General features: G+C 37.6%; 1 protein-coding gene across 3 annotated transcripts in view; it reads left to right on the forward strand.

Annotated features, from left to right (window-relative positions):
• The window catches only part of FMNL2 (formin like 2), a 281,747-nt gene that overhangs the window by 169,761 nt on the left and 86,059 nt on the right, over positions 1 to 25,927 (forward strand). For all 3 annotated transcript variants that reach the window (XM_063094051.1, XM_063094061.1, XM_063094070.1), the window contains exons 3-4: positions 15,785 to 15,865; positions 19,664 to 19,740. In XM_063094051.1, coding sequence (XP_062950121.1) covers positions 15,785 to 15,865; positions 19,664 to 19,740 — 158 coding nt within the window. The remainder of the gene's footprint in view (positions 1 to 15,784; positions 15,866 to 19,663; positions 19,741 to 25,927) is intronic.

The raw sequence follows: 25,927 nt of genomic DNA on the forward strand, positions 1-25,927 counted from the left end.
GCCTTGGCCTTCTCCTTGCTCCCAGTCTCCAGACTTAATCTGTCTTTAGCCCCTATCCCTAAGTTCCAGGCTTTGATTCTACGTTTAGCCACACGTACCTCATTCTGGCTGCTCACTCCCAGCTGCTGGGGTAGCAGACAGCCACCTCCCCCTCCCCAACCCCTCCTTCTATCCTCTGGCTAACTGGCATTTTTGTTATATTTAATATTGTTTGATGTTTAAATTGTTTACATTTTTACTATGTTTCCATAATTTTGACATGTTGAAATATTTTTTATTTATAAATCATTACTAGGTATTTTTGTGATCTGTTTAATTCTTTTCAAAGTTTATCTTTTGACCCTTAGTGTTTTTCTCTTATGTTGATGTCTGGTCTTTCCCCTCTATGTAATCCTTCTTTTGGCTATGCATTAGTTAGATTTTTTTTGCTTAGTATTTTGTTTTCTAGTTTATCTTTAAAAAAAAAAAATTCAGTATGCACCTTATAAAAATAAGAATTTTCTCTTTTATCCAAATAAGTTCATCACAATTAAAATGAATACTAATTCCTTAATATCTTCTATTGCCCAGTTCATATTTCCCAATTTTGCTTATGCTGTTCTTTCCACCTGGTTTATTCAAGTGAGAATCTAGTGCAGGATCTATCACACAGTGGATCTGGCTGTTATGCTCCTTAAGTCTCTTTTAATCTAGAACAGACTTTTGTTCATGATGGTCATATAGTCAAGGTGCCAGGCAAACCCTCTCACAGAAAGTTTTGCTTTCTGCATTTACTTGTTTCCTAGTGCAGTCTTTGCTCCTGAATTTCCCGATAACTAGAAGTTATATATAAAGGCACAATAGATTGATGTTAAACATCTTTGTCAAGAATATTGTAGGAGACACATAATGTCTATTGCCCCATCATTAGATAAGATGGGCTAGTAGATGAGGTGACAACCTGATCCCTGCATTGTGCAATTGTGTTTTTCCCCTTGTGTCGGAAAGGAATCTCTTTGGTGTTACTTTGGCATCATACATATATTCAGTCACCTATCAACCTTGTACCTGATGGGTTATTAAAACCAATTGATAATCTTTTCCTGAATCAGTTTCATTAGGAGTTGCAAAAAGATGATTTTCTAATTTCCTTTCCCTTCTGCTAGATTGAGCTAGCAATGCAAGCTTTCAACTGGGTCTTGGTTTACCCTGGAATATAATTACTCCTGGAATTCTTTTCCTCAATTGCCATTTTTCAAAGTAAGGATTTGGTTTAATAGATACCTCAAAAGTTAACCAGTAATTTTTCTGTGGCTTCCTTTTTTGAGTATCATTGTGAATTTGTGCATTTTTGTAAAGTCATTGTCAGTCAACATGACTTTATTTTTGAGGCTCATGTTATCATTTCTTTGACCTATGGGAACCCTTTTGTGTTGGCTCCTGTGTTCTTTTGACAGGACCCCATTAATCCTTAGCTTGTTTTATGGTACAGAAATGATCTTAGGCTTAACTTGTACCTTGCTTGCCCCAGACCTAGAATAAGCCATCTCTCTAAGGAGCCCTGCTCTTTTTAGTGGAGGTGGTATTAGAGGAGAGAATGTGAGAGTGACAGGTCACCATAGCTGCTGGGCAAATTCGCTTCTCAGTTTAACTGTCTAGCCCTTGAACATACATGTCCAAAAATTATGAGTTCATATCAATATTTCCAAATCAGTTTTTATTATTAACTTACTTAATCTTTGATTGTATAATTATTACTTTTCTTTTACGTTGAAATGTTTGATTTCTAACATTAATGTAATTATTTGTCTTTTCCTATAATATAAAAAAGTTTCAAAATAACAATCCTGTTATTGTTACTGCCTAAAACATTACTAACTACAATTACTGAATGAAGTAATGAAATTTTTTTTGGTAGTTTTATGTGCTCCAAAATGATAGGATAACAAGTAGATGCTGTGTTAGTTTCCTATGGCTGCTGTGACAAATTACCGCATATTTGGTGGCTTAAAACAACAGAACTCTGTTCTCTCCCAGTTCTGGAGACCGGAGGTCCAGAATCAAGGTGTTGGCTGGGCCCTGTTCCCTCCAAAGTCTCCAGGGGAGAATCCTCCCTTGCCTCTTGCAGCTTCTGGTGGCTCTAGGCATATTTTGGCTTGTGGCTGCCTAAGTCCGATACCTGCCTCCATCTTCACATGGCTGCCTTCTCTTCTTCCCTTTGTCTGTGTCTTCTCATCTTTTGTCTTTTATAAAGACATTTATTGGATTTAGGGCCCACTTGGATAATCCAGGATGATCTCATCTCGAGATCCTCAACTCATTACACCTGTAAAGACCCTTTTTTCAAATATGGTCATATTCACTGGTTCAGGGGTTAGGACATGGACATATCTTTTTGGGATCCCTGTTCAATCCACTGCAGACACCAAGATGTATAATGGTTCATATACTAAGGTTTTCATTCATCTAAGAATCCAAGTTGGATATTGTTGGTCATCAAGGGGTAAATTTTGCACAATCAAAGGCTCGGGTGAGGCTGTTATAAACATAAAGCTTCAGCTTCACTTGGGGGTTGTGTCTTTCCAGTCAAAAAGAGGAAGAGCATGCAGGGGCACACCTGGGAAGTCTTCTGGGCCAGGTCTGGAAGTGGTGCACATTCCCCTGCACTCTTATTGACTAGGCCTGCAAAGGAGGATGAGAAATGTAGACCAGCTAAATGTCCAGAAAGTAGAAGAAAATGTTTAGTGAACAGCTACTGCTAGTCACTGCCACGATTACCAATTTTGACAGGCAGATGATTCATTTGCTTTAGGTTATATTCAGTATTAAAACTAGCTCTTATTTATGTGTTCATTAATTCATTCATCAAATAGACATTTGCTGTATAGGTGATGGGAAAGCAAAGAGTGAGGTGAGAGGGTGTGGATCTGAGTTTTCCCATAATGGGTATGTCGTGTAATACTTGGAGTCAGGGAAAAGACTCCAAGTGGTTGCTAGTACCACGTGGTTTGTACTGAGTTCCAGCAGTGTGCCGGGCAAGAATTGGCTGGTTATTTTTGCCAAACTTAACAAAAAACAAAAAAAACATTTTGTCTTTTGTCTGTCTTCTGCTTGAGATTTTGAAGGAACTGTATCCTTTTTCTTGAGTTCTTCAAACCTGAGGAAAGGTACTGAGTTAATTGCTGTTGAAAAGAGGACAGATTTCTTCCTATTTCCTGCCTGAAAGAAGTTTCCCTTCCATTAGGACTTTTGCCAGGTCTCTGATTCCTGGATTCTAAAATACTGGAGAAGCAATCAAAGGAGCAGATGCCAACTCTTTGTATGTGAGCTTTTTGGGGGTTTAATATCCCTGGAATCCTGGAAAATTGGGTCTGAACCTAGAATTGAGTTTACTTTACATCTTTCTTCTTCCAGAGGTTTCCTTTGTCATACAGCTTTTATAGTGGGGAAAAAAGAAGCAGGCCTACCCTATAGGGGTTGGTGCTGGGAAGAGAAGAGGGAGGAATGTAGTCTGAAGAGAAGAAGAAAGAATTATTCCTTTTTAAGCTAGGCCTTTTTGGTGTCTTGATATAAATCTCTGTCAGAAGTGCTCTTCAGCATCCATTGCCAGAGCTAGATGCCAAGGGCTTGGTTCAATTTGAAACTTTTAGTCTACCTTTTGCCAAAACGAACCTCATATTTTCTGCCTTCCTGCCTGGTAAAACAAAATGGAATTGAAGATTCTCACCCCCCAATAAAGTTACTTAATTGTTTGAGCTGGCTTAAACTACTTGTTTATATTGTTTGAAATAAACTTTATCATATGAGCATTTTTTGTAAACGACACTTACTGGAAATGGAGAATCATATAGCAATTTAATGCACATGGGTTAGATTGAGGTTGACCTTCGACACTATATTATAGAAAATGCTTGCTAAGCAAATTTAAGTGATTTATTAAGATGTGTTAGGCAAGAGTTTCTACCAGGTAATACAAATACTTCTTTCCATTGTTTTAACACTTGGGTATTTAACTCATAATTTTTGCTGTGGAAGGCTGTTTTTGTTTGCCTTTCACAAAAAAGGAAAAGTCAAATGGCTTTCTAGAAGTTGTCTAGGAAGTGTTTGAGTTGATATTGAAACTGAGGTCTATTGATGCCTGATTCTGAAAATTTTTATGTTTAAAAATCATAGTAATAATAGTTTGGAAACACTTTTTTGAAAAAAATTGCCAGTTGATGATGCAGATCAGCATGAGATTGCAGCTTCACTATCAGTCAGTTAAATGATTTATTGAGCTCACACTGTGGAGAATGATGTGGTAGATGCTATGACCATGATGCTTCAGAAAACATTATATTGAATCTTGTGTAATGAGAGAATGAAAAAGACGTACTCTTAAAAGTCAACTCCAGAAAGACTAAATATGTAATGGAGAACTCTGAGCCCACCTGCGTACTCTCTCCATAGCTGCTTGTAGCATTTTCAATGAACTTTCAAGGAAAGAGAGTTTTAAAAACAAGTCATTTTCTAAGGTCATTGAGGAAATTGAGGTGTCTGTGGTCTTTATTCCTGCTGCAGTAGTAAAACAACATTTTGATCTCACTTAAATAGCAGTACAAGGTAAATTGGTTCTGATTTCTAATGGTACTAAAGATACTAGGGGTGCAGGGAGACAGGAAGAAAAGGAATTAGAAACGTGGATTGGGTTTTATAAGAAACGGACAGCTATATGAAGGGACAGAGACTGTGTATATTCTACATCATCATGGTAGATACTCGCTTTGGATGAGACCAAGGCTTGCAGCAGCATCTTCAGATACTAGAAATACCATCATTAGGCAGATGTTTCTTACCCTTAAAGTCACTGCTAGTTCTCTTTACAGTCACTGACACAACCACTCAGCTGTTGATATATGTACTGATATTTTCCGACAGAATGTAACTTCCCAAGTTCATCTAAAACTCTTTGCACTCCTGATAGGATGGGTATGTGCTTATATATCTCCCAGCAAATGTCCTCAGCAATGACCCATTTAGAAGGACCGACTTCTGCCTCCCTTCTCTGCCTGTCGTCCTCAGGTATCCTCTGAGAGCTTGGCTTAATGACTAATTTTCACCATGTGGGTCACAGATAGTTGGCTTAATCTTGTGATCTGAAGATGGAAAGAAAGATGTGAGGTTGATGTATGTGTTTATTATGTTAAATGTGAAATTAAGGTGGGAGATCTGAGGGGAAGGTATACAGTATTCCACTGGAGCTTGGGTTTAAGATTTAGGTCTTCAGGTTGTTAGTACACCTCGCTTTTGTTTTTATGTTTTAGAAGGTGAATATTTATTTAGGAGAATGGGATGTGTATTAAGGGTGGGGTGAGGTAGAGAAGATTGGATCAAGATGGCAGATTAAGCAGACATTATGAAATGACAATGAAGATGGTAATGGTTGGGGGTATGGAGGTACATTTAGAGACTAATGGAAAACTATGACACAATTACCGTAATTTTTCATTCTTTAAATAGAGTTATGAATGATGTTAATGTTTTGGGAACAGTAAAACTAAGGTTTGCAGGATCCCTTGGAGTGCTTTATTTCTTGCAAAAGTACTGACTGACAAAGTTGACTAGTTGGCTTTTCTCTGGTGGATTTCTTTTTAATGAGGGCGAATGAAACCAACAAAAAAATATCAAGATGGACTTTTTAAAAACAGAACTGTGCTCAGTAGCAAAGAAAATAAATAAAATATATCTAAAAACTTCTTTGACTTACCATTTTTAGTCATCTTCACTAGATGTATAATTGTATAATTTATGTACAATAAAGCTCACCAGTTGTGTTTTCTAAAGTATCTAGACCATTTTGTCTTCTCACCAGCAATATTATTGAGTCCCAAATACTCACCACCCTTGGTGTTATCAGTCTTTTTAAGTCTAGCCATTTTTATGGGCATATATTGGTATCTCACTGTGGTTTTAATTTGCATTTCCCTAATGACTTACAGCATTGAGCATCATTTTGTGTGTTTGTCATTTGTGTATCTTCTTTGTTGAAGGACCTATTGTGTTTAAATCTTTTTCCTATTTAAAAAAATCAGGTTGTCTTATTGAGCTTTAGAAGTTTTAAAAACCATATTATGGACACAAGTCATTATCACATATATTTTGAAAATATTTTCTCTTAGTTTTTGACTTGCCTTTTCATATTCGTAACAGTACCTTTCCAAGGACAAAAGTTTTTCTGATGAACTTTATCTTTTTTTTTTTAAAGTGGTTCATGCATTTGTGCCCTATCTGAGAAATTTTTGTCAAACTGTAGGTCATAGAGATCATCTCTCATGTTTTCTACTAGAGATTTTATAGTTTTGGTTCTTATGTTTTAGTCTGTTATCTACTCTGAGTTAATTTGGGTACACAGGATAAGGCAAGGGTGGAGAATCACTTTTCTCCTACATATGAATGTTCAACTGTTTCAGCACCATTTTTTGAATTGGCTGTTTTTTTTTCATGAACTACTTTGGCACCTTTGAAAACCAATTGGCCATATATGTGTGGGCCTATGTTGACACTCTATCTGTTCTACCGATCTATATTTTTATCCTTATGCCAATATGTCACTGGTTTGATTACTGTCTTGATATTAGGTAGTGTGAATTCTCCAACTTCGTTCTTTTGTAAAATTATTTTGGCTATTTTAGTTCCTCTGTATTTTTGTATAAATTTTAGAATCAGCCTGTCAATTTCTAAGAAAAATCCTCCAGGATTTTGACAGGAATTTCATTGACTCTGTAGATCAATTTCAGGAGAAACAACATCTAACAATATTAACTCTTCTGATCTATGAATATGGTATCTCTAGGTCTTCTTTAATATCTTGCAGGAATGTTTTGAAGTTTTAAGTGTACAGATCTTGCACGTATTTCGCTAAATTTATCTCTAAGTATTTCATGATTTTTGCTGCTATTTTAAGTGATGTATTTTAAAATATGTCTCCAGTTGTTTGTTCCCAAAGAAATATTGCCTTTGAGCAACCGCTTACCACTTCATTTATCCCTTTATGTAGAGAGGTGGTTTATGTTATATCATTGCATTTATCAAAACTCAGTTCTACATTTGAGCATTATTTTATGGCTTCTGTACTGTAAGCAACAGCCATAGATAAATGTTGAAGTTTAATATTCTGAGCTTGGTTCTCATGTTTACATCTATGCCTAAATTAAATGAAAACACGTGGTAAGGGCATGATTAAGATCTGATAACTTCCTCCTATCCTCAGTTGTTCTGTTTACAAGGATGCTTTCTTTGCGTGTCTCAGGCACATTGATTTTAGAGGAAGACAGCTTCCTTCTCCACCGTGCTGTCTCCTTTAAAATTTCACTGACATAACTAATAGTCTTCATAAATTTTCCAATTTAGTTCAATTCAGCAAGTACCTATTGAAATTCTGAGTTATTCCCACAATTTGCAGATTTTTTGAATTGGGCCAAGTGAAGTTTCAGGGAAGCCAGTTAGTATATAACTGTAGACAGGAAAGCAGTTCTTTGCGGGGGGGAGGGGGCTGGCTGGTATGAGGATCCAAACTCTTGTAGGAAAGCAATTCTTAACATAGGAGCTTGCCATTCTTTCAATTTCTTGAGTAATTGAAAAATATTAGTGTTCTTGTCGAAGTCTTGGATTGCCTAATAGTTTCTATAAGAAATCTAAGGCTTATTCTGTCTTTTTTTTTTTTTTTTCCTGATCAGGTTAAGAACTCTGTTATCCCCCTCCTGCTCCCCCCCCCCCATGTTTTATTTGTATGATACACAATTATCTCTGGAGACTCTTATAGATCTTCAGTACTTCTTTCCTGTTTGGAAGGCATCCCTAAGTAAGGGTCCTGGAATATGTAGTAAACGGAGGAAAGAGAGTTTCATATTCCCACATTTTAGATGAAGAAACAAGAAGGTATGTTTATACCCCTTGTATTTTAATAGGAGTACTCCTCTCTAGGGACTTTGCAAAATTTTCATGAGAGCATGGACTGTAGCTATAGCTTTATAATGTAAGTCTATATCTTTAAACATAACTGGAGATATTACTAAGTGCTTGCTTACTAATGATACACACGTTTTCTTTGTAGATTGAATAAAGAGAGGCTTCCAGGTATCCAAAGTAGAAAGTACAGTCTAAAGCCACGGTTAATATGCTTTAGTGTACTGAAGACCTACTTGGGGAATTTAAGAAAATACAGATTCCTTGGTACTTGATACATTGGCTCAAAAAAATATGCAATTTAACAGTGTCCTCAATTGCTTTAGATGCAAGTCTTTGGTAGTCTGTATTTTAAGAAATGCCAATCTAAAAGTAAAGGAAATCTTTGGCAATGAGGTGGGAGAGCATAGGATTTGAAGATTATTTTAAAAGTTTTATAGTATAAATCCAACCTTACATCACTCTATCTGGTTCTTAGATCCTCAATAATAGCAACTGTTGTTGAACACTATGTGCCAAGCACTGTGGTGGTTGAATCTTTGCTTAGGACAACATGAGGTAGATAAACACATTTTATTAGTATGACCTTGCCTATCATAAATTCAGCAAATTCAATTAAAACACTTTTTAAATTGGGAAAAATGATGAGCTATGAAATTAATATTACATATTAGAAAATGAATTATAGGATGTTTTGATCAGGACCCCCCCCCCCCCCCCCGAACTTGGAGAAACTCCTGCTAGTCTAAATAAAGGAAAGCATTTGGAAAAGTTTCATCCAAAGTTATTTTCAGTCTGAGAGATGTAATGGAACACTTGGAAAATTATCCTGTCTTCTCTGACTAGGAAAATGATTTTATATTCAGAACAGAAGAATGTTTCAAGGCTCTCCAAGAAACTATGGCTGTGGAATAAATCTGATGTGCTGATTTTTCAAGTCTAGTGTAGTACAGGAATGGCCAACTTTTAAAGTGGGAATGGAGAAAGGAGTATGCAGCACTATCCATACATTTTCCTACTATTTGAAACTTCTGATTGACTCCCTGTTGTCTTTACTATGCTCATAACCTAGTATTTAACATCTGCCATTGTTCGTTCCAACTTACCATTTAGATCCTTTGTGTTATTACTTTTCATAAATTGGATTACTGGAACCAGCTAAAGCCCTTGAAGTTACTAGCACATGCCCCATGCTTCTCTGCCTTTGTTCCCATGTTCCCCCATCTGGAAAACTCCTCTGTCTCCTGCCTTGTGCACCATCCCAGGATGTCTATACTCTGCCTATTCTTCAAAATTCAATTCAAAAGCCACTTACTCCAGGGAGATTCCTTTGATCATCTCAGTTGGAAAGAGCTTCACCTTTCTTTGAACTTCAGGAGGATCACATATGGCTCTTATCATATTCTACTTTGTATCACAGCTATGTCTGTTGTATCTCAAAGAGGAGATTTAATGCTTTGGAACTGAATTTATTTCTTTTTGTACTTTTTACAGTGTCTCATATAATGTGTTCTGGATGAGTGAAAGAATAAAAGGACTCCCCCCAATTTTTTTAAATTTGGTATTTTTCATGTTAGTACTTGGAAACTGTGTATCTAAATGTGATAGCAAAAATTAAAATGTTCAGAAGCAGGAATATGTTTAGCAAAATGTTTTCATCCAGTGATAACCACAGGGATCATTGTAAATAGTAGCACAGCTGGTACTAGCTTCCTCTGGTGGTAGTTATACAAATTAAAATACCATCAGAACTTGCCTTCTTGGCCATCTATTATAGTAAATAGAGTCTTAATACTTTTTCCTTTTCTCTAAATGGTCCTTTCCTTTCTTACCATTACCCACACACTCATATACATACTCTCTGTAGATGGGACAGTCTGGCACCCTGTCTGAAATTTCAGAGTTTCTTTGTCTTTTAGTGAACAAGAAATTTGTGTTCTTTTGGGGACTTTGGTACTCTCAATTCCTTGGGGGAATCTAGGACTATTTGTGTAAACTGTTGTCTGTATAAATTGTTAGCCCTGTGAGGGCTGAGCTGTCAAAGCCTTACCTCAGTCCTTCCTGCTTAGGAACTCTAATTGGTTTTGGCGATACCCTCCCCCCACCCCAACCCATGCAGGTGCACTATTCTTGGCCTGTTCTATCTATACTGTGTAAATCGTTTCACTCTGTGTACAATATTAAAGCAATATTTTATTCTCTTTTTTTTCTTCTCCCCATCTATTTGTGTCAGTGTTATCCATTTTAGAGAGTAAACCCCTTGAGGACATGGATTATTCCTGTCAATGTAACTCTAAAGAGCACTGAGCACCAAATTAAACCTTGCAAATTAGTATTCACTAGTAACAGTGGTGCTGGTTCTAATTATGGCTTAGAGACTACAGTTTGCTTACTCAGCATTTGGAAAGGATGCCCAACTACTTCCAGCTTCTAGGAAGAAAAACATTCAAGTGTAGTGAGCTTATGTGCACAAAAGCAAGACCCTTTGAATTTTGATTATCTAAAGTGAATTAGTATAGGATCAGAATAATAAAATAATAATGGCATAATGATGGTGACATTAATTCATCCCTAACGATGTTTAAGCAGTTTATGTAGTTCTGCTGATACACTACTGAAATAGAGCCAGTGACTGTGTGGCCATCCAAACAGCGAGAGAAACTCAACAGTAAGGGTGTGACCTGAGAGCTACTCATTTCCTAGAGACTTCCTCTATTTTCAGATGTTTTACTATAATTTCTTTCCTTAAACCTCTGAATATTAAGGTATATGATAAACTTGAATGGAATTTTGGAGCTGTTTATCCAAATATGATTTATGGAGCGGAAATGCTTATAACATGCCTGTCATAAGTCCAGCTCACACCAAATTAACCTCAATTAATTTCTCATTTAATTATATACATGGATGGAGAGGATGTAAAAGATCAGAAAAGCTTTGCTAGATGGGCATAATGTCCAATTCCAAGCCTTTAGCTGAAAAACTTTCCATGACAATCCCTATTAGATTTAAGTGGAGAAAAGGGAGGGGGACATGCAGCGAGAGGAGATCCCAAAGAAACAGTTCAGCTAGTTAGACAGAATCTAAGGCTGCCTGCTGTGTCTAACAGAAAAGGCCATGTTGTAGCATGGTTGATGAGTTCTGTTTACTGTGACTTAACTAATTAACTTAGTACCCTCCCGTCACAGACCCTTCATTTAGTTCTTTTAAGAATGGTCTGGTTTTTCAATTTGGGTTGCAGGAAACTTGAGCCTTAGTTGTTAAGTGGAGTCCAACAAATGCTTTGTCTTTTCTTTCTCTGCAGGGCAGGCCTGTGTGTAGGCAGCCTAACCTTCCTGGTGATCAGTAGGGGAAGGGGTGGCTAGCACAAACCTTAGTGGATTGGGTTAATGAGAAATGTGTAATTATGAAAGGCATTAGATAGTTTCAGAACCATTAAAGACACAGCAAAGGCCCATCAACACATGGCCTTTAGCTCTGATAATGTGTTTGGCTGACTTGTGTCCGTCACTGCATCTGCTGGGTGTATGCCTTGTGTGCGTTTACAGTCTCTGTGTGTGTGTGTGTGTGTGTGTGTGTGTGTATTTTTAAATGTTAAATGCTTACTTGTAGTTTATGAGAGAAGTGACTTGTATATGACATTTACAAGAAGTTTAATTCTTTGAACATTATTGAGGACCAGCTGTGTGTCAAGTATTCTACTACATACTGGGACTTAATGAAGAAAGGTGTTTCCACCTTTTAAAAAACTTTTCTACTATTAAATTCAAGATAAACATGCTTATTACAGTGTAGTGAGAAGAAAAAGGATCAGAGAGTCAGAAAATCTGAGTATGAACCTTTGATCTGACCTATATGTATATTATTTCAGGCAAGTCATTTAATCTCTGAGCCTATTTCCTTATCTATAAGGTGGAGTTACTGTCTACTTGCCACATATCAGGTATGTAGGCTTGAGTGTGCTAAGAGGCCTAAAGAATATGATAAACTATGAAGTGTCATCGAAAGATAAGTTAATGATCTTTGAGAAGTAAAAAGTGCTGCCCCACACAAAAAGGTAATCATATTCCTGGGCTTGCATAAATGATGTCACTTTTAACAGTGAGAAGAAATTGTCTGATCATTACCAGAGAGAGGTACTGAATAGAAACTGAATTCCTAACACTAATTTATAAAAGTAAAATATTTGCAAATGACATGGAAACTTAATGAAGATTCTGTAATTCTAAGGCCCATTCTCACCCTCTCTTTCCTTCCAAACCCCTGACAATGCAGTTTGTTGGTCTAGTTTACCTGAATGTTAATAAATGACTCCAAGTTCCTTTCTTTGACTGCTTGTGGGGAATGATTAAGAACCTGGAGCAATTGATATTTCCCATCCTGAAACATTTCATAAAGAAAGTTTGATCACACAGAGAGATAAATGGCAGGAGGTCAGGGTATTGGTGATACTGTGTGCTTAGACATTTGGAAGGACATTTATATTTTAAAAGCTCTTTCACTTATCAATTCATGCTGATAAATTGCCATGATTAAAGAATATTTTTGTCCCTGAGAATAACATTTCTATACGGTGTAACTCAAGTTGAGTACTTAATTAAGGTACCCATATCAATGACTTTGAGCAAGCAGGTAATAGCTATTTATCCCATATGCTATTTATTGAAAATAGTCAGTGGGATAGGAAGTATTTCTAGAAGTGAGGGTGATGGAAAACTGAAAACTGCCAACCATGGCAGTTTTGTGTTTTAATGCAGAATCTAAAATTCTGATATTTAGAGAAAAAAGGTCTTAATTTAAATAATTATGATGCCTGTAATGCATCCAAAGTCCTTCAAAATAAATGTTTTAGCAAGGTGCTGAAATTTTCCATTGTATTCCCCCAAATGTTTCTACTGTCTTTATTGAAAACAGAAAGTTTTGGTGAATCAGGTGCTGAATTTATAACTCAGACAGTAGCTCCTTCAGATATTAGACAAACAACTCCAAGTTTTAGTGAAACAAGTGGGGCTTTGTATTCTTCCTCCCTAACAGTTATATTTGGATCACTGTAAGTAGGCTGAGTTTTCTTATAAGTAAATATAATGTGACCAACTGTGTTTTAAAGCATCAGGTTTCTTTATTTTCTCTCTCTTGGAAATACATCAGTAAGTTACTCAAACAAGAGAAAAATGTGCCTAAAAACACAAGAGCAAATGTTAAGCACATTTGAAAAAGTAACAGTTTATTAAGTTTAGACATTGTCCATAATTTCAGGTCTTAAGGAAATATAGTCAAGTCAATGGGACCAGTAAATGTGTATACTTGAGAAAGCTCCTTTGAGTCACCACAGTCTCAAGTAGGAAGTGGAAAAGCTGCATTTACCGACCGTTGAAAATGGGATTCACTAATTGAGTGAATGCCGATGTGTTACATGTGCCACTCAACCAAATTTTGTTATTTTAAAGGAATAAATGTGGCTCTTCTATTGTGAAGACATAGCTTATAAGAACAAAAAATTAGAAGTCTCTCAACAGCTGTCAGCAAGTTCACATTTTAGGTCCTGAAGCAAATACTGCATTGGCCAGAGTTATAATTTGTTGTTTCATACATTAGGGACCTTATATTTAGGGATAGAGGTATTTGCTATAGCAGAGGAGAGCGGACTTTGAGTTGTCATTGGTCATAGGTTTTTTTTAAAAAAAATTTCAATTATTGGCATTGTATTATTAAAAAGTATAATTTTTATTTTTATCCCAGTATCTCTCTGGCATCAGCTGTTGTCATATGCAAGGTTGGAAATAATGACTGGTTTCTAGATAGCTCATCAGTTCATTTTTCAGAGCTTCTTGTGATTATTTTAGCCCTCAGCTGGGCTATTGCTAAATCCCCATGGCAGAACGATCCCTTAGTGAAATGATAATGATAAAAAAAAAAAAGAAAAAAGGCTTTATACACTGGCACAGTGATGACACTAAAGATGTCAAATACTTATGAATCATTATTTAGAAGTTCCTCTCAGGATGGAAAATTTGGGAGAATAATTTAGAAACACTATGCTGATCTTTTTTTAATAACAGCTTTGAGATATAGTTCATGTACTATAAAATTCACCATGATCATTTTTAAATAAAGGGGAAATATTAATAGCTGTCTAACTACAACCTACTTCCCCCTATTTTATTTTTTTACTTCCTCCTATTTTAAAGTATTAAACAATAATAAAAGATAAATTTTCAATAATAAGATGATCTTTTCAAGTTTAGTAAGATCTTTAGCGTTTCTAAATCTGTGATCAAGCAAGGTTTGAGAGGGCCAGGAAGAATGTTGTGGTTCCCTGTGTTGGAGAAATATAAGCTTATATAGGACAAACAAATGCTTAAACATACTGGATGATTGTCAGTATTGTGAAATACTGAAGCAGTTTATTGTGGAGTAAGCAATAATCAGGTTAAAAGGAGTTACTAGGAAAACGTCTTTTGGGTAGGTTTCACACACACACACACACCCAAGAATTGTCCCATTTCATGACAAATATTTTTCTTTTAGATCTGATTTGTTTAAACTTTTTTGTGTATGAGAAGCACAGCATACATATGGGAAAGGTTGTGAAACCAAGTAGAGTAAAGCTGCACCTGTGTAACTACTGGTCAGGTCAAGAAATAGAATGTTGTTGGCCTCTTGGGAGCACTCTGTGTTTCCTCTCCTGATCACAACCCTTGCCCCCACTACAGTCCTCCAACCATGACTTTTAGGCTGACCATCTCCAAATATACCCCCCCAACCCCCCAATATAAAGTTATACGTATATATGTATAGTGTTACCACCTGAGTACGTATGTATCCCTAACCACTAAAGTGTAATTTTGCCTTATGTTCTTTTTGGCTCAACATCAGGATTATAAAGTCCGTCTGTAGGAACATGCAGTACGTTGTTCATTTTCATTGTAATATGCTATACCATTGTAAGAATGTAATATAAGTACTTATTCATTTTATGGTTTGTAGACATTTGGTTTTCACCCAAGTTTTTACTGTTGCCTATTCTGCTTTGGACATTATGGTCTATAAAACCTGATAAACATGTTCATGAGTTTCTCAAAGTGTGGTCCCTCTGTGGGCAGCATCAGCTTAAAACTTGTTAGAAATGCAGATTCTCAGGCCCTGCCCCAGACCCACATTCAGATATCACCCTGGGATATAATATATATTTATGCTTGTTCCAATGGCTGTGCCTTTGCTCAGAATATTTTTGGATCTTCTAATTTGGAAATGCCTTAGGAACCATTACCATTAATGGTAACACACGTGCGTGCATGTGCACATAAATCCATACATGCTCCCACATTCCAGTCTCCTAGCAATGGACTCATTACTCATTTTAAAAACACATTAGTTTTATCCAGTTTGAGTGACATCTTTGCTTATTTTCAAAGATAAAATAAATATTCCAAAAGACAAAGATTTGCCAACATTGAAGATATTCAAAAGAATATGTGATAGATTGAAATCCTGCTAAAAGAGGACCTGAAACAGGATGGGCAGAGCATCATTCCTACAACTAGAGCTGCACGGCCCTACATAGGGAGCAGTATAGACTCTGGGGTTGGACATACATGGGTTGGAACCCACTTCTACCCCTAACTAGCTGTGTCACCAGAGGGAAGTACTGCATTCCTCTGAGCATTCATTTTCCTCCTATGCAAAGAGAGGATCACATCATCTACTACAAAGATTCAAAACAATTAGTATGTAATGGTTATTTGCAGGGCCACATTCATGCTGTGAATGCATTTTGGTCATGGGTCAGTAACATTTATCTGTTTGTTGTATCTCTGTCATGCCTCCATACCTTTCATGCTTTTTATTTTTGTTCCTGCAGGAACGATTCCAGGTGAAGAATCCTCCCCATACTTACATTCAAAAGCTCAAAGGCTATCTGGATCCAGCTGTAACCAGGAAGGTAAGATGGATTTATTTCTACTTTGTCATTGCTTCCTCATTAGTGGGCAAAACCCCCCTGCATTGGAAGAGACCTTCCTTCCTCTGCCTTACAGCCTCTGCCAGAGCCTCCAGGAAAATAATTTTTGAAGGCCAGCAACATGAGGAGACAAAGAAACAAACCATACTTCTCACTTGGGCATGTGTTTAAAGTACTTTCCTGAGATGGGAGTCACGTACCTCTGATGGTTATTGAGCCACTGCTATTTTCAATTACACAGGGCAGTGAGTCCAGCCCAGAGGTGTTTAGGCTTCTAGAAAAGCAGGCCTTGCAAAGGGAATGCTTGTCTTTCATGCCTTGGTGCATTTCCAGAGACCTTGAGAAATCACTGGGGCTTTGTCATCCCAGCTGTGCATTCGCATCCTGTGTTGATGCTTTTAGCAGCTCCTCCTGCCCCAGCCCCTGCCTCTGGCCCCAAGGAGGTAAGGAAAGAATAGCTGATTCCATTCTCAGCGGACTCTCTCCTTTTACAAACAAGCCCTGCTTTGTGCAGCCACACAATTGGTTTAAACCGATGCCTTGTGGTAAAGCATGTAGCCTGGCACAGCCCTGCGGGCCTGGATTGGTCCTGCAGTGTCTCAGGGCAGAGCTGTCCTTGGTCAAGAGGGGTGAAGGGGCTCTTCACCAGATAACACTTGTTTTTCCATTGACCTTCCACAACTGCTTTCAAGGCTCCAGCAAAAACATCTCAAGCTGAATTCCCTCTGTTGTTTCAGTATGTGACTCATGAGAAAAGAAAGGCACACTTTTCCTGGTTACCTACTATTTCCAGGCTCTTGGCTCTTGTATTTTAAAAAAACTTTCTCTTTTTTCTTCATCTTCTTCTACTCTAATCCTTTCTCCCCGCCCCCCACAGTCCCCCCAAAAGTCATGCAATGGAGAACTGCTATTATTTATTTTTGGAAGTTTCCTAGGCCTTTGTCCTGTGGTTAACATACAGACAAGGAAGAACAAGATCTAGAGTGATGATGAAAGTGGGGTACAGACTTTCACTGTCGGCTGTATGCCATATGTGACTTGAATGTGACACAGCCCTGCCTTCTGAGAATGTACCTGTCAAGGTATCATAATACTTCTCCCCTCAAATAGGGCACATGCACTTTTTTTCAAAGACCTGTTGTCAGGCCCTCCAAATGAGACAGCTGCTTAATTCTTGTCAGTTTCCCTCTTGTCTCCTTCTTTATGGATGTAGCGGCCTTAATTTCATCAGGTTAGAGAGGACTATACAAGAAGACACACCCATACACACAAAATACAACCCCACGACCCACCCCCCAAAAACCAAAACCAAAAAAACCCAGGTGTTTTTGTGTACTGTTTATTTGCATAGTGGCAGCAAGATTCTATTTTAGAATAGATTCCTAAAGGTTTTCAGAAATCCCCCAACTTGGAAGCTCCAGGCTGCATGGCTCAGACCCCAGCATTAGGCACGTTCACCTGAGCTGAGTAAGGCAGAAATGCCAATGTTTGTACACAAGACCAAGATCTCTCCTCATGCAGAGTATGCTCCATCCCAAAGCGGTAATCTTGACGTTCTCCAAATTCTGAAAAGAAAGGAGAAAATATGTATACTCCTAGAGAGTGCTTCTTAGACTCCCAGTCCCAAATTCCCTAAGAAGGAAGGTGCTTACAGGGAAGGTGGGCTTTCTCCTGGCACAGTCCCAATTCTCCTTAGATTGGTTATTTCTGGGTTAAGGCAAAGAGAAAAAACCAAAAACAACAAATGTACTTCTCAGAAAGTGTTTGCTTTCACACAAATAACTTAATAAAGAGGAGCGGCTCAGAAGCTGTCTATTTGGGCCTGACTTCTCTGCCCTGGACTGTGTGTTCAACCTGAATGGCCTTGCTGGGTCTGTGCCTCATCTCTCCATATCAATCATTCAGCTCAGAAAAGTAAAATGGATGTTGGATTAACCACCTCTGCTTAGTAGGAAATGACCTGTTTCACACAACATGATTGTAATGCTTAAAGCCTGGAAAAGGGAGTCTTGTTTGGAATAAGGCATGGCTTACAGTTAAAATGAGCTTAAAAATTCTCGGCTGCGTTATGATGGGGGTGGGGGGATTACAAATCAGGGCTTTAATTTTTAGCCAGACGGCCTAGGCTGAGCAGTCTTCCTGTAACTGTGTCTGGAGTCCTCGAATATTTCATTCATTAATCTTTTGTTCAAATTGAATAGAAGATACTTAATTTGCTCTTTAAAAAATTTTCTCAAGCATATTCTATTTAGATTTTCTTCTCAATAGTTTTCAACGAAACTCTCTGGGGCAGGGAAGGAAGAGCCTAAATTAGATATCTCTGACCAGAACCCTCCAAACCAGCCTCCTCGTTTAATACCAGGCGGTTATTAGTCAGTGCTTTGGGAGGTTGTGCTCATGTCTGGCATGGAGAAGGGCTACAGACCATGAAGAAAGGAGTCGGGGCCTTTGCTGCTCTGCAGTTGTGAAATGAGACCAATTGTGTGGCTCCTCCAGGGCTCAGCTGCCTCTGCGGGCTCATCCCTGGGCTCTCGTATTTGAGGAGGGGAGAGAGGATAGTACAGGCTGCTAGTGGATCCTGGCTGGCTCCTTTTGCTGGTCTCTACAGACACATGATTTCTCTTTGAAGTGTTTTAAAGCATTCGGGATACATTTTAGAAATGCAGAGTGTTAGCACTCATTGTGTATGTGTTAGAGAAGTGAATGCCACGGCTTCTCTGTAGTCCAGAGTCCAGCTGAAAATTGAGCCGTTTGTTCCGAAGATAATATGATGCAGGAGGAGTCACTTGAGTTCTACCGAGTCATTAGGCAGTTGCAGAAGTGTTGCGCCTGGGGGAGTCCTGAAAGGATAGGTGGGGTTTTGATAGGCAAGGGAATGAGGAAGGGCATTCTGTGTAGGGACAGGAGTGAGGAAGGACCTTCCAAGTGAGGAATAAGGGGCAGGGGTAACTCTGAATGTTTATTTTTGGAACATGTTATGTTCTGCAGGAAAGAATTAACATAGCAGGCCTGAGACTGCTATCCTTAGAAAGGCCTGCTTGCAAGGTTGGGCCCTTGGCTGGAATTTGGGAACTTGTAATTTGGGAGGGTTCCAACCATTCCTTGATAAGACTGGCTTACTGTGCCTAAATTGCTTATGAAAACAACATAGTTTATGTTGAATACCTGTTTTCCTTTTGGGAGTCTGGAAGTTTGGTTATGTGTTAAGCAGAGAGCGCTTAGGAGAGCAGCCCCCAATAAAAACCCTGGACACTGAGTCTCTAAAGAGTTACATACATGTTGCCATTTGTGACTCCTCACGGAGAGGACTCCTGGAAGCCTACGCTGGTTTCCTCCATACTTTACCCAGTACACCTTTTTTCTGCTGATGTTTGCTTTGTATTCTTTTGCCGTAATACGTTATAGCCATGAGTGTAACTATATGCCGAGTCCTGTGAGTCCTCTTAGTGAATCATTGAAACTGGGGGTGGTCTTGGGGTCTCCAACTCATAAATATATTGGTGAATACTGTTGTATTTGTGGGGTAGGAAAAAAATGATCTACTTACTCAAAACACTTATTTCATGTAGTAGTTTTTCTAGTCCTTTTTCCATAAGCTGATTTTCATGATGAGAAAAATTTGTGTGCTTTGCAAAGAAAAAAAGAAATGTGAGAATGTGAGAGAAGCCCACTTTAAAAGTGAAGATATTTTTCATATTGTATTAAACTTATTATAAGTAATCTGCAGTTATAGCAGTTGCTAAAATATGTTTTGCAAGAATATGTGTTCTTGAATTATAGAAATTCAGACGGCGTGTTCAAGAATCTACACAAGTGCTGAGAGAACTGGAAATCTCTTTAAGAACCAACCACATTGGGTAAGTATGCCCCTTTCACATGTTAGCTCTACAGCTTTTGGACACTTTACAAAGTGACTGAATCATATCCAAAGAATTGGTTTCGTTATTGTTCGTTATAAGTTAAAAGACACAGGTTGAGATGGGTGGAATCTTTGTTGGTAATTGCTCACTGTACAAGAATCAGTAAGAGCAGGACAGATAATCCTTGATTTGGAGTATTTATAATAAATCTCTATTTCTTTGGATGCAGTAAATAATGGGCCATTTGTGATAAGTGCTTGGTTTCGTCTGTGTATAACAATTCTCTGGCAATCAGGGACCCTCGAGTGGATGTAGACTGAGAAACTGGAAAATTTTGAAGCCTTCACTGTAGCTCTCCAAACTGGTTAGTTGAAGCTGCTTTCTTCCGCTTTCCCCAATTCCCTGGAGTTTCTGGCTAGAAGGAGATGGAAGCTGGAGAGATGTCACGTGATCCACCTCATTGCACTCAGACATGTTGTTCTGAGTCTCTTTTTCATACATCTCAAGATCTCAGGACCATGACGTCTAAATCCACTCTGGGAAAATAAAGTTCGGGGAATCTTTGCACTAAGCACTTCTGAGAGTTTCTTTCACACAGCAGCATGGTTGATTTGCCTCAGGCAAGTACAACTCTATTTTATTCTCCCTTACTCCTGGGATGGCATAATTGTACAGAACCTTAAAATAAGATGGTTGATCTCCAAGGCAGAATATCAGGTATCTGATTTTGCAGCCTTAGTTCTGCCCAAAGTATCTGTTTAACATTGAGCAAGTTATTTTACCCCACTGCGCTTTGATTCTTTCAGCTTTATGATGAGAGGATTATAGACTTTTTGATCTTTTAGAATTTTCCCCTGTGACCTCTGCAGGTCTATTGTAAATGAAATTTTATATGTGTATTATATTATAGTTTTACAGAATATCCTGTAAAGTAGATGTATTATATAAATATCAGTCTACTTCTACTTCAGACTGATCTGGGCATGAGCCATTCAAATGGTTAATTAGTACAGTTATTTCAGGATAAGTTCTTCTAAATTGTAGAAATGCTAGTGTGATTTATAGTGTGATGGAGTTTGGGTGAGAATGTTCATTTCCCAAATGATAACCTGACAGGTTTGTTGCCTTGAGAATGAAGTGTTGAAAAAAATGAAATGATTCTATCCTTTGTCTCAGAAAACGGACTTTAGAACAATGAAGCATAGAATCATAATTTTAGACCTGGGAGAGGAAGTAAGGATTGCCTAATCCCTCATTTTACAGATTAAAAGAATTAAGGACTAGAGAAGGTGAGTGAATTGTACAAAGTCTACAGCTGTCGTGAGCTAGGTGTTTTGGCACAAAATGCTCTGTTCTTTTCCCTATATAGCTTACCCTGGCAACTCTTTCTTTGAAAATAAACAAGATAATCAGTGCTCTGGGATCAAAGCAATGAAGCTTGTCTGTTGGGGGTGAAGATGGTGGTAGTTTAATATAGTTGGGCATCCAAACCTAGAAAATTCAAATTCTTTCCAATATTTATGGATCAGGAACTAGATTCCATTTGGTATGGCCCAACCCCATGCCTTTGGCACTCTTTGACTGAAAATGGTGAAATGGGCTGCAGCCAGGATTTCTACATATTGTCAAAAGGCTTTTCTTCAAGCATTGCTGAAATAATGTGAAATTGACCATCAAATACCAAAGCAAGATGATCATTTCCAATACAAGTTGGCTAAATAGAAAAGCCCTGGTTGGGTTGAAGCCAGTACAATCTGCAAGCAATTGGAGTAGTTTGTTGTTTAGGATACTATAGGCATGTTGAAAGATTCTTATGTTTCTTTCATCTTCACCAGCTGCAGTTTTCCCTTGTCCACAACCTATGTGAGACACTCATGAAAGCTTTGGCTTTAGCCACAGAAAAATTCATGGAGGTGCATTGTCTGGTTGTGTGCAACCAATTCCTGGCAAAAATTTACATGGATTGAAATCATGCACTGAAATTTTGACCTATCTTGCCTGTCCTGAAAACCCAAACCTGAACTGGACTCTTTATTATGTAAACTGGCTGACTTGGTTGACCTCATTTGATTGGGAAATCTTCTGAAGAATTACTCAGTGATGATGAAAATAATCAATTACTACAATGGGGGAATTCTTGGAATGCAGGGTGCTATGTAAGGGATCCATAGATTTTATTGCACTCTTTAAGGTACCATAATAGAAAGATAATTGGGTGCCCATTTGCCTTATGGAAAGAGAGATATTTTAAGTTTTTTTTTTTTTTTTTTAAAGATGACCGGTAAGGGGATCTCAACCCTTGGCTTGGTGTTGTCAGCACTACGCTCAGCCAGTGAGCAAACCGGCCATCCCTATATAGGATCCGAACCTGTGGCCTTGGTGTTATCAGCACCGCACTCTACCAAGTGAGCCACGGGCTGGCCTAAAGTTCTTTTTTTAATAAGATTTTTGCCATGCCGCTTTTTAGTTATTTGACTTATGATAGGTTATATAAGCTCTCTGTACTTACTTACCATGTGACCTAAGTTAAGTTCTTATCTATAAAATGAGGATAATAGTACTTACCTAATAGGAATATTGTAAAGATTAGGTAAGATAACTTAGAAAAAACCTAATATAGGATCTGATACATAGTAGTTACTCAGTATATGATAGTTATTGTTTGTTGTTATACTTGTTGGAAATAATATCTACTAATAATTAAATGATAATATATGATATGTCCTAAGGAATTCCATGCAGAAAGTGTTATTTTCTCTATCTTAAATGACCCTGACGCCTAACAGATTGTGATTCTCAGAAATTAAAAGGAGGTATTAAGTTTAAAGTCTACTTGCCCTTAAAAAATTATTCTTGGCACATGCTTGCATTTCAAGGTTAAAGTCTTGGGCTTTTCTGAGATAACATTCTAAGCCGCAACTTTGTCAAGCCAAGGGATTGTTCTGAGTTTTGATACAAACCTATAACTCTGTAAATGAAGCAGTCTTCTGAGAAAGAAAATTAATTTTCTTTGAGCCAAATTGTATTAAGAATTGAGCTAGAAATAATCCCATTCTCTTACTCTTAAGAACTATAATAATAAAGAATTGTATTATGACTTATCCAAGCTTTTGAAATTACTTGAAATACCCTTGAAATGAACCAAGGACTGTTAGAACACACTGGCCATGGAGTGTAAGTAGGCAGATGTCTGGATGCTTTGGCTGTCAGGATGACAGGATTCAAATGGTCGTGAGGATAAGCTGGATAGATTTGCTGGCTTTATTCTGTAGAACTGAGGCTCTCTCTCCTTGCAGGTAATTTATTTTCGTAAAACTGCCTGTAATGATGGAAAATTGCCTTTCATCCTGAGTGCGAGATTACAGAAGTTCTGAAAGATGCTTATTTCACTTTATCTCATTGAGGAGTTGAGAGAATGGGCATGGGATTGCAGGAGGAATGTGGCAAGTTGGCAAGGAGGGGAGGAGGTTTGTATAAAAGGGAAGGAGCTGAGACACTGCTTGGTGAATGCCTTCCCAACTGGACTTCCAGGCATCTTTGTGAATCAGTGCTGGCTGGGCCAGGCCAGGAGAAGAAAGATAGGAGAGTACTGAGGCTGCTTTTAAGATGAATACAACATGTATGGGTGTGTGTGTGGGTGGGTGGGTACTAGATGGTGCTTTTTTGGAAATCAAGATCATAATCATTTTGTCATTTATTAAGCACAATGTTGGCACTTTCAATGATATTTCATTTATTTCTTACAGAAATCTTTTTATTATTGCTCTTTGCCCCTGAACCTCCATTTTACAGATGAGAATACTGAGGGACAGCTATTAAGTATCTTGCTCAAGTCCACACAACTTAGAAGCATTGAAATTTGAACCTAGATATGCCCAAATCTAAAGCCTATTATCTAAACCAGCAGCTCTCAAATTTTTTGGTGTCAGGACCCCTTTATACTCTTACATTATTTTAAACCCTAATAAGCTTTTGCTTATGTGGGTTGAATCTATTGATGTTTATTATATTAGAAATTAAAGATAAAATAAATTTGAAATGTATGTATTTAATAAAATGTATTATTTAATAAACATTTAATTTAACTATAAAATATATTTGCATAAATAATAAATTAGAAATTAACATAAATATTTCATGAAAAATAACCATATTCCAAAGCAAAAAAAAATTTAATGACACTGTTTTATATTTTTGCACATCTCTTTAGTGTATAGTTAATAGAACGCAGCTGGATTCTCTTATCTGAGTCTATGTTCAAATTGTTGTGGTAGGTTGTTTTGGTTAATGTATGTGAAAATATGACCTTACATATATACTCACTTGGAAAAAGGAGTTTTTACAATTTTCTTTTCAGATAATTGTGAATATTCTCTTTTTGGTAGTGCAGCAAAATTCATCAAGTGGTAATTAATTTTTAAAGGTAAATGTAATGTAGAGTTTGAAACAGTATCAATGAACTTTTTGTGCTCTGTTATGTTGAAATCCATTGTTCTGTCTTGTAATTTGAATGGGTCTTTTTACCCATACATTATATATATATATATGTACACATACATACAGCATGATTTCTTAACATTGTGCATTGGTCATTTGGAAAACATTGTTTCACTGAGTTGTTCTGAACTTTCAAATGTTGGAACATGTTATTCTACATTATTAAAAACATTCACACTTGACAATAATCAGTAGACTCATCAGAATATACTTTAAGTATTGGGAGGCTGTCAAACTGATGGTGGTGAATGCAGGTTTTCCAAAATTCTAATTTTTGCTTGACCAGCTCAAATTTTGTCATTGACAACAAATGCTTTCAGTTGTATGCTCACTTTATTCACTTTTGAGCAAATGTCTGCCACATACTGAAAACTGAATCGCCTTAGCTTGTCAGTCATTTTTTACAAGTAAATTTGCATTCCCCGAAAGAAAGGCCCCCTCAGCTTGCAGCTCAAACAATCGCACAGGTGCTTTTCCTCAAGACAGCCGTGGGACTTGGGTGGGCAACAGAATTGTTCTATGTGAGCTTCATTTTGTCACACAGAAAATTAAAAAGATGTATACTCAAGGAGCAAGCTCTAATAAAATCAATAATTTGTATTGCTTTACTAACAGCATTCTTAAATGAAGCTGACTCTCACCCCACCCCCACTGTGAGTGCATGGGCTGAAGTATACAGTAGTTATTTCCTTTGGTGGCAGAAGTTTTACCCACAACTTCTTTTGCACTGTGAGTGTCAGTGTCCACAGAGAAAACAACTAATATGTCAATATTTTTATGAAAATATTTTTACCCTCACACATACCCTGAGTGGGTTTCAGAGACCCCTAGTGGCATGCAGGCTACACTTCGAGAACCTACTTGTAACAGTGCCTAATAGAGTAGATTTGGTGACCAGTTGAATCTAGGTGATGCTTACTTTTCTCTTGCTTTTCATGATTTTCAGCAACTTCAGTTCCTATCTTGTGTCTATAGGATCTCTCTCTAGAAGAGACTGGCAAAGGAAATTCACTATATATACCTTTCCGTTGTACATCTTTGGGCCACTGTGCTTGATCTTAGAAATTGAAAGCCAGGAGGGTCCTTTAAGGTTTTGTTTTCTTTTTTAAATGAGGACAGTGAGGTGCTAAGATTTGGGGAGGCAGAGAGAACAAAGCTTTCACCAGTCTACGTTAAACAGTGGCTATTGGCATTCACACTTATATCCCTCCCTTGCATCCAATTTTTTCCAGACCTCCTTGTGGTTATTCCTGTCTCTTCTGGCTCCTAAGAATCTGATTTGGAGTTTGCCTAAATTCAAATTTACAACATATGGTAATTACATTGAATTTGTGAGGCACTCAGGAAGTATTGCATCCTGTCAGAGTCAGAAGTAATTCCATTTTCGAAAACCTATAATCACCTAATTTGAAATTGTTTGCCTATTGGCAGCATATAAAAAAATGTGTAGCATGCACTGAGGTGAAAATAGAAATAATTTACTATGGGAACCCTAAATATATAATACAGTCATTGCATATTCTTATACACAAATCTGCAAAATGAGGCATCCATATTCTTTTAATGCCTTTAGATTCAAGATATTGCTTTGAAAGTTGCCCTTTTTTATCTCACCTGTTTTCATTTCCACAGAAATTTGATCTCAATCCTGTTCTCTCCTATACAGAATATCCCAAGTGGGGAAGAG

The sequence above is a fragment of the Cynocephalus volans genome, chromosome 1, assembly GCF_027409185.1.
Source record: "Cynocephalus volans isolate mCynVol1 chromosome 1, mCynVol1.pri, whole genome shotgun sequence".
Lineage (NCBI taxonomy): Eukaryota > Metazoa > Chordata > Mammalia > Dermoptera > Cynocephalidae > Cynocephalus > Cynocephalus volans.